At 40.9% G+C, this 13,930-nt stretch overlaps 1 protein-coding gene across 2 annotated transcripts; it reads left to right on the top strand.

Annotated features, from left to right (window-relative positions):
- Positions 1 to 119: 119 nt before the first annotated feature.
- Positions 120 to 3,928, top strand: manea (mannosidase, endo-alpha). 2 transcript variants are annotated; one of them, XM_079853078.1, is made up of 5 exons: positions 120 to 278; positions 934 to 1,537; positions 1,622 to 1,731; positions 1,824 to 1,900; positions 2,786 to 3,928. In XM_079853078.1, exons 2-5 carry the CDS (start codon positions 1,039 to 1,041, stop codon positions 3,420 to 3,422), a joined length of 1,323 nt encoding a protein of 440 aa, XP_079709204.1. In that variant the 5' UTR covers positions 120 to 278; positions 934 to 1,038; the 3' UTR covers positions 3,423 to 3,928. The 2 variants fall into 2 exon arrangements, with proteins under 2 accessions (XP_079709204.1, XP_079709205.1); XM_079853079.1 differs by having other exon boundaries at positions 164 to 278; positions 931 to 1,537; positions 2,786 to 3,839.
- The last annotated feature ends 10,002 nt before the right edge of the window (positions 3,929 to 13,930 follow it).

Raw genomic sequence — 13,930 nt, 5'->3', positions numbered from 1 at the left:
ACTTAGCTCATGAATATTAATCAGGCATCGTGACTGGCCTTTCGCCAAGGAACGTGAACGCTTCCTAATTATTATTCATGAGTTTAGCCTTCTCCCATAGTAGGAGTCATAAATTCATCTCCCGTCCAGGAGAATGCAGTATAACTCGCATGTTTCTACATTTGCGGAATAAACAGGACAGAGGAAAATACTGTTCACTGATACTTCCGCGTTAGATTAAAGCGTTAGATATGCTCTTCTCACTCACAAGATGTGTCGTTTGATATCTGTCAAGAGAGGTATGATGACGCTGCACATTTTCAAAATGTAATTATTATAAAACATGTGATTGTGTGTTTTAGTCTTAGTTACACATGTGCCAGGGTGAAATGTACCCTATATCTGCTTTCTATTATATTTTGTCTTCACTGGTTGCCGTGTTAGGTATAAAAATATGAATTGTTTGTAACAAAACAAATAGTTGATTTATTTTATGGAAAACGTGTTATGTTGGTTATTTTGGTAGATTAACCTATTAAATGCAACAATGTCCATGCATTTATTCATTTATTTGTTACGTTGAGTGTTTAAATAGATTCTAACCATTTAAAAGCAATAATGTCCATGCATTTTCAGCATACTAATATTGTCTGTAGTACGTTTAAGTTAATACATGATTTTCACAAATGCTGTTACGTCAAATCAATGTAGGAATGACCTATAAATTAATAGACAAAACATTCCCCGTCTATCTGCGTAGTTTAAAAAGTTAATGATTATAGTATAGTCAAAGTAAGTTGTGCAATTAAGTGTACAAGATGCCTTGATATGACCTACTGCCTTATTACAGACTGAGTTTAATTTAAAGTTATTTATTTATTAATATAATAATAATTTATTTAATTATTTATTCATAATTATATAAATACATTTTATTTTTACTTTTCCCAGCAGAAGCTTAAAGATGAAGAATGAACCTTGAAAGTTTCACTTAACATATTTGTTCCACCATTGACTGAACATCTTCGGGGGAATGGACTTTAACCGACCTCCAGGGTAATGGCACGGTTTAGGCGTAAATCATGTTGTGCACTTATCGCTTTAGCTTTGGTCGTGTTTCTTATAACAGTCATCTTAAAGTCTCTGAGCCCTGAGGATAACAATTTTGGCAGTCAGTTTACATTAAGACTTATTCCACCTCCAAGAGAAATGGAAAAAGATACCAAGGTTGTTGTATCCGCTAAACCTGCGCAGATGATACAGGCAGAGAAACCCGATAGCCTGAACAAAATGCAAGATTTCCCTGAACCAAATTACAATGTGCACGCTTTCTACTATGTATGGTATGGGAACCCTCAGTTTGATGGAAAGTTTGTTCACTGGGATCATCAACTCTTACCACACTGGGACCCCAAAGTGGCCTCAGGTTATCCCACAGGACAACACCAGCCTCCTAATGACATTGGGGCAAATTTCTACCCTGCACTGGGTCCATACAGCTCCAGAGACCCATCAGTTTTAGAGGAACACATGCGACAGCTCCGAACAGCTGCTGTTGGTGGGAAGCCTCTTTGAAATATATATTATGATTACTTATTACAGTTGCTCCATCCATCTACTGAATATGCTTTGCTTATTTCAGGTGTTCTAGCGGTTTCGTGGTATCCACGTAGTATGAACGACGACAATGGTGAAGAAATTGATAACTTGCTGCCTTTGATTCTGGATGCAGCTGACAAGTATCAGTTGAAGGTGTTGTAGATACAGATGAAGGTTTGAAGTCTTGCTTTTCATAGTCTTGCTTTTGCTTTTGTGTCTAATGCATTTTTGTGTGTCCCTAACAGGTTGTTTTTCACATTGAACCATATAAAGGACGAGATGATGCTAATATGCGTGAAAATATTAAATATATTGTGGAGAGGTACGTTTGATGTCTTTTATACAGCTCTCACTATTAATTTACTAAAAAAAAAAAAACATTTATAAAAAGAGCATTTTTAATTTCTTAACATTAGTTAAATGTATTGAGTATCAGCTTACAATGAAAATACTTTAGTAACATTTATAAATCTAGATTAATATACATTTTTACGTTTGGGTCAATGGCAAATAAAGCTTCAAAAAATGTGTAATTCATTAAAACATATTATATCAAAATTGATGTAATGTATATATTTGAGTTCGGAACAATGTGTTTAAACAAGTTTTAAGTGTAAAATAACATTTCAAAGTGTTTAAATTCATTTTTTGACTTTTTTTGTCAGGTAGTAAAAAACAAATATATAAATATAAATATATATATATATATATATATATATATGTAAATATATTCCTCATTTTGTTTAAAACATTAAATGTATAGCAACTTTAATGAAACACTATAGTTGCAAGATGCTTCTCTTGTAGCCGGATCATTTTTAATGCATTCCCTGTGTCGTGCTGAGTTTTCAATCTACGACTTTTTTGGTGCAAGGGTGGGAAACCTGGCACTCATATAACATCACAGCAATAGCAAACCACAACTATCCAATGACCCAATCAATTCCCGATGGAGTCCCACTCTACAATTTTTCTTTTTCATTAAGCCGTTTCACTCGGATATCACAATAAGGAAGAAAAGGCAATCAGAACTTCCGTTGCATACTGACTTTAAAGTAGAAGTATTGTTTTTGCTATTTTGTTCATAAGAAAAGCAATGATATTATTCTCTAATTCAATAGTTACATTTTAATAATATGTACTGTAGTTATTCTATCATTGATGTACAGATTTGTGTTTAATAACACTTATATATTGCATTTTACAGGTATGGAAACCATCCTGCTTTTTATAGATACAAAACAAGCACTGGCAAATTTCTTCCACTGTATTATGTATATGACTCCTACTTACAAACTCCAGATGTTTGGGCAGAACTGCTTAAGCCGAATGGTATATCGACCATTAGGGACACACCGTATGATGGCATCTTCATTGCTCTTCTTGTGGAAGAAAAGCATAAGAAGGACATACAGACTGCTGGATTTGATGGACTCTACACGTATTTTGCAACCAATGGCTTTACGTATGGTTCCTCACATCACAACTGGAGATCCATCAAAACCTTCTGTGATTCTAATGACTTAGTATTCATTCCAAGTATAGGGCCAGGTTATATCGACACCAGCATAAGGCCTTGGAACTCCCAGAATACAAGGAACCGCATTAATGGGAAGTATTATGAGAACGCTTTTAATGCGGCTGTGGAGGCAAGGCCACAGATCATCTCTATAACTTCTTTCAATGAATGGCATGAAGGAACGCAAATTGAAAAGGCCATCCCCAAGACATGGGGTAAAACTGTGTATCTTGACTACCTTCCTCATAAACCTACAGTTTATTTAGAGTTAACACAAAAATGGGCAAAAAAATTCAGCGAGGAGCAGAAGAAATGGCTGGAGTAAAAATAAGTTATTTACTTCATAGTTAATCCTGAAAAAGCAAGTATTGCCCGGAGTAGTGCTTACTAAGGCCATGGTTTGTTTAATTTTGTTCTGTTTGAGTTGTTCAGTGTGTTTTACTTGCATGCCTTTTACCACTCTATATGCCAACTTGACTGATTAAACTCATCAAATATTAATGAAAAATTGGAATCAGAGATATTCTGCTTGGAGGCTGTAAATAACAGTCCTGCTTTATACTAGACGTTCTTAACCACTCTGTACTCAGCTTAAAATTGAAATGGATTACATTTATTTGGAAATATGCATTTTGAGTTCTATGACCGTCTTTCTCATAACAACCCAATAAGTGTGTGTACACTGTCAAATGCTTTAAATTTAACGTAAGTGCATTAAACACATCTAATATAAAGCGTGACCAAAATAATTGCCTGTGGTTGTCATGGCATTGCAATGAATTGATTAATTTATTATTATATAAATGAAAGTTATTAAATAAACAAATTATTTAAAATAAAATAAGTGTTGCTCATTTTCATACAGCATATGCATATTATCAGTAGTTAGGATTTTTCTTTGCATTCATATGGATTCAAACCGCAATGAGGAATATAAAATATATTTTCTGAATTGTTTCTCTTGAACAATTGCTGTCTCAATAGTGCCTAACTGGGCCACAATTTGTTTAGTTTGAGTTGTGCATTTGTTTGACTTACATGCGTTACATCCTACACAAATCTAGGGGACTTGAGCAGACACATTTTTAGAGCTAGTCTGAGCCCTGCCACAGCATCACAAACAACCAGTTCACTTTTAAGAGTTTTATTTCAGCTTGTGACAAATGAAAGTTTACACACAACAACTTAATGGGAGGCAATGGCTTCAGGAGGGGGCAATGCCAACATAAACAAAAATGGTTCTGCTTTGGGAGTAAACCTTAACTAAACCTCTCAAAGAAAAACAAATCAACAACAGAAATGTACACTTACTCCCTATCTAGCCACAAACCAGGAGAAAACAGAGGGATGCAACAAAAATGGCCCCCACTTCCCACAGCTTCCGAAACGAAAGAAAAATAAATAAACAATCAAGAGGGCAACTGCTTAAAAGGTGAAAGCATTAACAATATGCAAACAGTAAAGAAACAGTACTTTTAGACAATAGAGTAATGCAAACAGTCATACACAACCACAATAGCTTCAACAAACTGGGCAGGGCAGAGCACAGATCATGCTCAAGAAAAGGTTTCTCTTTGACTGTGTTCTGCCCTGTTTTTATGTTGCTTCCCTCGTGGTTGGTAAGCAGGTAAAGCTGGGGGAACAATCAGGGTACCTGGAGAGACAAAGGAAAGCAGGAGACACAAAACAATAACAAACGGAAGAAAACATGATACCACAGTACACCATACAGTTAACACTCACAAGTTTGTATTGTTGTCAAAGAACTAAGTCAATAACTCACCTGCAACAATAAATAAAAAAAACATCTCTGGATGTAACACCCCCCTCCCATAAGTTACAAACATGACCCCTAAAATTGTTCGTAAAGTCACAAATTAGATTTCAACAACATGGGTTAACAACAAACTTAAACCAATTACTGTATACTCACTTTTAACACATTTTGGAGTACCCTTGGTATGCTGGTTGTCAAGGCTGTAGGCCAACTCATGCATGACCAAAGACCAATGTATAGACAAATGAGCATAGTAGAACCACAACGACTCACAGCAGTGTTCTTGAAATGCACTTTGGACTCTTGGTCTTTACTTACGACCGATTTGTGCTTCAAAAGAACACGCACAGTAAACAACCCTGCTAAGATGTACAACAGTGGCAAAACACTGACATCCAGATCTTAATTTATATAAGATCCCAAAACCATCAAAAGACCGCTCAAATAGCTTTACCATTCTTGCAAGTAAATGCTGGGTAGCGGATTAAACATTTTGATTTGGCTTACCCATTACAGACGGGTTAGACCTTTGAGTAGCGATTGAGTGCTTAGCCTACTAATTTTCAGGGACTCTTCTTCCTGAACTGGGTCAGCAGATTCAGAAGGAACCAATTCAGGCTAAACAGAAAGAGTACACTCAATAGAATCTGTTGCAGGATTCAAATGAGTCAGAAAGGGTTACAACTTCTTCTGTGCCTGTGCATGAGTTACTGAAGTAGGAAGGAAAATGAGCAGTGACACCAGTCAAAAGACACGTTCGGTGTGTCTACAACAATTGGATGAAGAAAAACTTTACCACCAGCCAAGTTGGTCCCCAAGATAAGGCTGACCCCTTCCACTGGCAGCACAGTTTGTACACCAAGAGGAACTGTACCCGTTACCAGATCAGACTTTAGGTAGACCATATCCAGCGGCACATACACACAACCTAGTTTGAGACCATGGACCAGCACATTAGTACCAGATATGTTTCGGGTGAGAATAGCAAAACATCAGCTAAAATAAGTAATTGTGCTGCACCAGTGTCTCTCAGAATTGAAAGTGACTAACTGAGAGAGTCATCACTAAGGGAAACAGATCCGTTGAAGAGAAATGGTTCATACCCAAAACTCTTAGACTGTATGGATGAACATTCAGGGACAAAGACAACCTGAGGAAAAGCCATACTTTTAGACTTTGCAGCTAGTCTGGCTATCACCAGAACAAGCTCAATCTTTTAAGACTGAACATTAGTCTGGGGAGTCTGTCTGTATTTTCTACTGCACAAGATCCGTGATCAAAGGGCATAGTTCAAATGACTCTGTACGCAATTGGATAGTCCTTCAACCAATCAGACCAATGATCCAGGTGACGTACTTTGCAGAGCTACGCGAAAACTCCAGGCAGGAAATGTGTCAACAAACGTCTTGGTTTGTAGCATTGATCAGCGGTTTGCAGAAGCAGCAATGGCATCGAGCGATTTCTGCAGGTTGTGCAAAAAAAAAAAAAATATGAAAGTGAGTGGTATTTACACTCACTCAAGCGATTTGTTTGCTAAATTAAAGAAACCATTGTGCATTGTCGAGAGGTTAAAAGGAATTGGACTGACGGTCATGTGAGAGCCAATAGCGTGCCAGGTGGATAAGCCAGTTTCTGAATGGTCCCCGTAGATTTGTAACGGAAGCAGGAAAGAAAAATGTACAGGTGCAGGTACTGAGCTGCAGGGCGAAATCAAATCACTGGCAGATTGGGCTGGGTTTACCCAGTCTACTTTGCAGAATTTATTTGTTTCCACACTTTACAGTCTGAAATTAGGTGACCTGAAACAAACTCTGGCAACTGACTTACAACCCCTATCTGTTCTTTCCAAAGGAGCAAACTTCCCTTTCAGACTTCCTATGCCTGCAGACTGATGTTTAGACTCACATGAAGATGGGAAAACTGTTTGTGGGTAAGCACAAACTCATCTGCCATCACTGCAGCTTCAGAGAATATGTTTACCTTTTGCTCATTCAAATGAACAGCTACTGTATGTTCTCAGGTGCACATTTTAAAACTCTTCTAGTAAGATGAGCTCTTGCAACTGCTCAAGGCTTGTGACCCTACTAGAGAGACACCACTTCTCAAAAAGTGTTTTCTCCTCTTGAGCAAACTCTACATACATTTGATTGGCTGCTTTCATTAAAGCATTCGAAAGCATTGGCGATAAGCTTCAGGTAATGATTCGTAAGCTCTCAACATTATGGCTTTGAAGATCTCATAATCAAGAGACTGTTCAGTTGGAAGTGAAGAACACACCTCTTGCGCCATCAACAAACACACCATCAAAATTACATTGTAGGAGCAGCGCCCACATGTCCTTCGGCCACCCTAATTTAGCAGCGATGCGTTCAAAGTATGAGTCTGCCTCAGTCTCTCTAAAGGGCGGAACTAGTTTTATATACTTTGTAACAAAGATAGGCTGGTTATCCCTTACGGTATCACTTAAGTTAAAGGGCACCTATTATGCCCCTTTTTAGAAGATGTAATATTGGTCTTGGGTGTCCCCAGAATGTATTTGTGAAGTTTCAGCACAAAATACCCCACAGTTAATTTATTATAACCATTTGAAAATGTCATTTTTGGGGCCTGTTTTAAAAAGAGCTGTTTTGGCGTCTACCACTTTAAATGTAAATGAGCTGCATATCTCCGCCCTGCTGCTGGACCTAGATGATGATGAGACTCCGGCACAGAATAAACACGAATGAGAATGGACTAAACGTCTCGGGATGGTTATTTGATACATTTATGTACTTACAAAGTTTTAATCGCGTCCCTTTTGCCATTATGGATGTGCAACACACACACACACACACACACACGGACTGTGATAACGTTCGCGCAATTTTTTGAAACTACACACACACACACACTACTGTGAAGTACAAACAATTTTTTTTTTTTTTTTCTTAAGGGGAGGGAGATAGACGTTTATATAGCCTACTGTCTATGGAGATAGAGCAGACCTTAATTTATTTACATTTGTAAATGCTGCAAAAAAAAATGCCTACGTGACATAAAACTGCCTGACCTTGTTTGTTGAGACATCCTATGACGACGACAATAAATAGCTTTAGACGCATTTGTTGTTGAACTGGCTGACATCGATTGAAATGATTATTTGCTCAAAAATCATAAAATACACTTACTTTTTCTGGAGGTGACGTTGGATCGCGAATTAGGCAACGATCCACACTCTAGGATTAACTTTGACCCTCGTTAACAGTCAGTCAGAAAATGAATCTCGTATTTAGGACGTTTAAGTGGTTCCTTTTCTTCATAAATAAAATCCATCCGCTGCGTTTTCAGTGGCTCTGATGTCAGTGAAGACTAGTATGTCCATTCTTACATCCCACAACACACTTCTTAGGAGACATTACCGGCTGTCGCTGAAACAATGGAGGATGCAGATCACCGAGGGCGGGGTCTATGCCAAAACCAGATGTCAATCAAATCACGTCGGCGGGGCTTAGCTCATTTCTACGTCACAGTGAGGAAAATCTAGAACAGGGTGTTCTGAGACAGTGCTTATGATTTATTGAGATAGTAAAAAAACTACTGGGTGGATTTTTATCATTCTAGGGTGGTTTTGCTCACACTGCCAACACACATTTATGTTCAAACACCATGTAAAAGTGAATTTTGCATAATAGGTGCCCTTTAACAGTGCTAGATTGTGACTGTGCGTCACCAAACATAGGTAAAGAGGGAGCTCTAGAACATGGCACCAGGACAGGCTTTCTGTGCAAAGACTCAGCTTCCAACTCAAGCATTTTCAGCTTAATGTCTCTCAGAGCCTCCACTTCAATGGTACAGAGTTGTACTCTTTTAATCTTGTGCCATTTTCTTTTTAACTTCAAATCAAGCTCTTTGATCGCCATTATTGGATCTAGATAGGATATAGTAGGAAGGGGAAAATCTGAAGCAGAGGCTTCACCTGCAGTTACTTCCTCCTCTGACACCATACAGCTTCTCTTTGATCACTTGCTTGATAGCATCTCTAGTCACTGTAACATTCTTCACCGATTAAAAACTTCTGTAGATGGAGCAAGCGTAAACGCTAACAAATCAAATAAATTGTAGCCTATCACAGGGCAAACGTGTGAATGTTCACGGGGTATTTTATGCAAACAACTCTAATCGTAGTTGTAACTATATTTACAGTAGGCATAATTGTCATTGCGTGCGTATGCAGCATGAGTCCAAGACAATCTTCTGTTCGTGAACAGTTGTATTTCATTCATTAATCTGACTATGCATCCGTGCATTTAATTGCCATTGGCTCGTGTGATAGTAATATAGATCTTAGTAGTATTTTAAGTGATATAATTGATTTTATAAACAACTATAAGAGATAATTTTCGGCTTTCTCCGGCTCCCTGCACCAGGCATAAAGCGAAACCGGAGGTGTCTATCCACACATTTTCTGATCGGAAATCCAACACGGCAGCCACGTGCAACCAAGGTTATTATAGTTTTGCATTTTTAAATTAGTTTTTATTTTAATATCATTCAAATTTCCTATAAATTTCAGTTTAGTTTCATTAATGGTTTTGTTAGTTTAGTTTTTATTTTGTGAACACATTTCTATTTAGTTTTTATATATTTCACTAGTTCACATCTACATATAATTATTACAGTAAAGGTTATGCGTATTTGGCGTGCTGTCCGGGTGGAGGGCTCCGAGCTCGGAATTTCTGCCCGAACCCAGAGTACTCCCCCCGTTGGTAAGAGTAGATCAAACTAGAAGTGAGGAGATGGAACTAAAAGTGAGATGGGGTGGAGGTGGGATGCTGAATAAACTATCAAGGAACAGAGATGGGTTCTGCTGTTATTTATATTGTCCTGAGTTGATTACAGATTGATCTCCACTTGTGCTAATTGGGTTAATTATCTGCACCTGCTCCTCCCGAACCTTGTTAATAAAACATAATTTCACTAGTTCACATCTACATATAATTATTACAGTAAAGGTTATGCGTATTTGGCGTGCTGTCCGGGTGGAGGGCTCCGAGCTCGGAATTTCTGCCCGAACCCAGAGTATTCCCCCAAAAAAGCAAAAAGAGCAAAGGACAGCCGCCAGACTAAAAAGCCCCCCAAAACGCAGAAATTTGGCGGGCTGGCAATTTGAGAATAAGCCTGGTTGTTTGAGGGCCTGCTGGCTCACGAGTGGGGAGCAGACGTAATTTGAAACAACCAGTCGAGGGAGGCTCGCGTTGTTTCTTGACGGGAGCAGCTCACGGCGTTGGACAGGCGAGCCATATCTGCCGATGAATGAGGAACAGCATAATTTATGCCGCCTGACCAGAAGGGCCTGTGTTGCCTCTGGCGGGAGCAGCTCACTGTGCTAGGCTGACAGGCCTACTGGCTGACAAATGAGCAGCCAGATTTGGGAATGGGGGGGGAGAGAGCAGTGAGATCAAAAGACGGCCGACCGAGAGGGCCCATATCGCTTCCGACAGGAGCAGCTCACGGCTTCGGGCTGGTGGGTCCTATCAGTCGACGGCGGAGTGACAAATTTTGGAAGCCCAGCCGGGAGACTTCTTGCGGTGTCCGCTGGGAAATCGGTACCTGCTGGATGGGAGAGAGGAAACATAGATGAATGCTACATCTGCTGGGAGACCGATGATCGCTGGACAGAGGAGGAGGAAACAGATACATGCTACATCCGCTGGGAGACCAGTGCTCGCTGGACGGAAGAGAGTAGAGATAAGTACATAGTATGTCTGCTGTGAGACCAATGCTCGCTGGACATAAAGAGGAAACGGAAAAGATGAAAATGAGTGTTTTCCCGGGAGATTTTCCTCACACTGCATCCGCTGTGAGACCAAATGCTCGCTGGATGAAAGAGAAAACGTAAGTGCTCTACCGGGAAAGTTCTCACTCCGTCCGCTGTGAGACCAATGCTCGCTGGACGGAAAGAGGAAACAGGAAAATGAGTGCTTGCCCGGGAGATTTTCTCACACTGCATCCGCTGTGAGACCAAATGCTCGCTGGATGAAAGAGAAAAAGTAAGTGCTCTACTGGGAAAGTTCTCACTCCGTCCGCTGTGAGACCAATGCTTGCTGGACAGAAAGAGGAGACAGAAAAGAGGAGAAAGGAGATTGAGTGCTCTTTAATTATGAATAGAGAAGTACTACAGAAGGGACATCACTGCTGTGGCAGTAGAAAAAATTAGCCAGAGTGAAAGAGCTCCTGTGGGAGCATAGGAGACATCACTGCTAGGGCAGTGGAGAAACTTACCTAGAGAAACAGTTCCTGCGGGAGCAGAGGAGACATCAATGCTGCGGCAGTGGAGAAAATAGCCAGAAAAAGAGAGCTGTTGCAGGAACAGAGGAGACATCACTGCTAGGGCAGTGGAGAAAATAGCCAGAGAAACAGAGCTCCAGTGGGAGCGGAGGAGACGTCACTGCTGCGGCAGTGGAGAGAATAGCCAGAGAAACAGAGCTCCAGTGGGAGCGGAGGAGACGTCACTGCTGCGGCAGTGGAGAGAATAGCCAGAGAAACAGAGCTCCAGTGGGAGCGGAGGAGACATCACTGTTGCAACATTGGAGAAAAATGATGTCAATTTATTTATATAGCACCCTTAATCCCAACCAAAGTTGTCCAATGTGCTGCACATACTGTAGTAAACATAAGACAATATAATATAATTAAAACAAGATAAAACAACAAACCTTAAAATAAAACTTACAATACAACTTCCTCATTGAATATAAGCCAATTCAAATGCATTTTTAACTTAGATTTAAAAACAGACCAAGATGCAGAGCGAATACGCAAAGGTAGAGCATTCCACAGTCTGGGGGCAGCTACTGAAAAAGCCCGGTCACCCCTGCACCTCAGCTTCGACTTTGGAATACATAAGCTCTGGTTAGAAGACCTGACAGAAATACCTGGACGATATTCAATTAGCCAGAGAAATTGAGCTCCTCCGGGACCAGTGGAGACGTCACTGCTGCGGCAGTGGAGAAAATAGCCAGAGAAACAGAGCTCCAGTGGGAGCGGAGTAGACATCACTGCTGTGGCAGTGGAGAAAATAGCCAGAGAAACAGAGCTCCAGTGGGAGCGGAGGAGACATCATTGCTGCGACATTGGAGAAAAATTAGCCAGAGAAATTTAGCTCCTCTGGGAACAGAGGAGACATCACTGCTGCGGCAGTGGATAAACTTACCTGAAGAAAGCTCCTGCGGTGTGAGGCTGAACAAAGGGAGAAGGAGAGTGGGGCTTGGCGGGCCGATGCTCGACTTGTGCGTTAATCAAGACGCAATAAAAGGAGGTGAGAGATGAAATCCTTGCAGGATTATGCACGTCTGAAGTTTAAGTGGCCGAGCAAAGATAGTAGTTCGCGTTTAGAACAATTTGACTGTCTGGGAAGTTCATTTAGTGAAGTTCAAAATAGACGGCTTATGGTAAAAGAAAGCTTTGCATAAATTTGGGCACCTTGTTATTTATGGTGAGGTCTGACAGTGGAGGAAACTGGGCGCGGCCCAAGCTCGCTTAAGGCCTACCGCTGTCTGTGGTCTGATGCTGGAAGCGAGCTGGATTTGGTGCGGTGAGATGGTGTTTGTCGAGCAAAGTGAATCCGGAGCTTTGCGGGCTTTACTTGCCTATTGGCCGCTTTGGGGGCCAGCGTGGACTAGGGCTGTCGCGCAAAATGATAAACCGCGCTACTGAGAAGCCCACCGCAGAGGAATGCAAGTAACCGTAGCAACCGCGATTTTTGCATGTTTTCTTTCTCATAAGGCAATACCCTTCTTGTTTTGAACTTTGCTTGTGTATAGAATGTTAAATAAGTTAATAATGATAACGAGACATGGTTTATCATGGAGATTTGTACTGAGGCTTCGTTGATTTGCTCTTAAGACTTAACAGACAGCTGAATGAGAGATCGACTGGGCGCGTGCGATTACCTGCGTCTGTCTTTGAGGTCAAGTCATATGCGTGAAAAGCTTTCCCTGTCCAAGAAAAGCGAAATATTTGTCGTGTCATCCTCTTAACGTTTAAGGGGATTTACCATGAATGGCATCAGCGACAGCGCTGGTCGGCATTCCACGGCGCGAGGAAGCCGCGGGAATCAAAAAGCAGCGAGTCACGCATTGAAACAATGCCATTTAAGCGTCAGCGTTACCCATGCGACGCATTGCTGGTCAGCTCAGCCTTGAAAAGTGGAGCTTAACAACTTGTTTCATTGCTATCTTTAAAATAATCAGCATTTTTGAACGTGTTCGTTGAATGAACGATTTAGTGATTCACTCAAAGACAGTCCATTGCCGTAACAATGTAACTGATAGACATGCAGCCTTCAATGCGCAGAGACGCTGTTTAGTTTCGGTTACATTGGTAGGCCTAAATGAAAATGTAGGCTACTCGTTTTTGCATGCTGACCATGTTAAAACCTATTAATAGCGACAAATAAATATAAATATATCTAAATAGATAAATGGCGATAATGGCGCGCTATTAAGCCACTCAAAATTACCGCAAGGGAAATTCCTTCACCGCACAGCCCTAGCGTGGACTGCGGAGAGAGGTTGGCTGATTGCAATGATACGCTTCATCCTTCACGAAAACTGAACAATCGAATTTATCAGCGCTTGCCGCAATCCTATGACTGTCCACTTCCTAAGGTGGAATTGTTGGGACGGCTGAACGATTGGAAGAAGCCGGGGAGGAATTTTGAAGTCTCGCTGGTGGAGGCGAGGGCTGGCCTCGGCGTCTAGGCGAGTGTGTGGCTGTTCGAGCAGGCCGGCGGCCTAGCGAAGAAGCCTGGGGCTCAGATGTGATGTCGGGCGGAGAAGGAGTGGTCCTAGGATCGGCAGATGATCCGGGGAGAAGTTAGACTCGTCTTCAGATGGGAAGAGCTGGTGTCGTGACATGATAGCACAAAGTGTGAACAAATATGCTGAATAAACTGTCAAGGAACAGAGGTGGGTTCTGCTGTTATTTATATTGTCCTGAGTTGATTACAGATTGATCTCCACTTGTGCTAATTGGGTTAATTATCTGCACCTGCTCCTCCCGAACCTTGTTAATAA

This window comes from Squalius cephalus (assembly GCF_949319135.1).
Source record: "Squalius cephalus genome assembly, chromosome: 20".
Taxonomy (NCBI): Eukaryota; Metazoa; Chordata; class Actinopteri; order Cypriniformes; family Leuciscidae; genus Squalius; species Squalius cephalus.
This window is presented reverse-complemented; position numbering and strand designations above follow the sequence as displayed.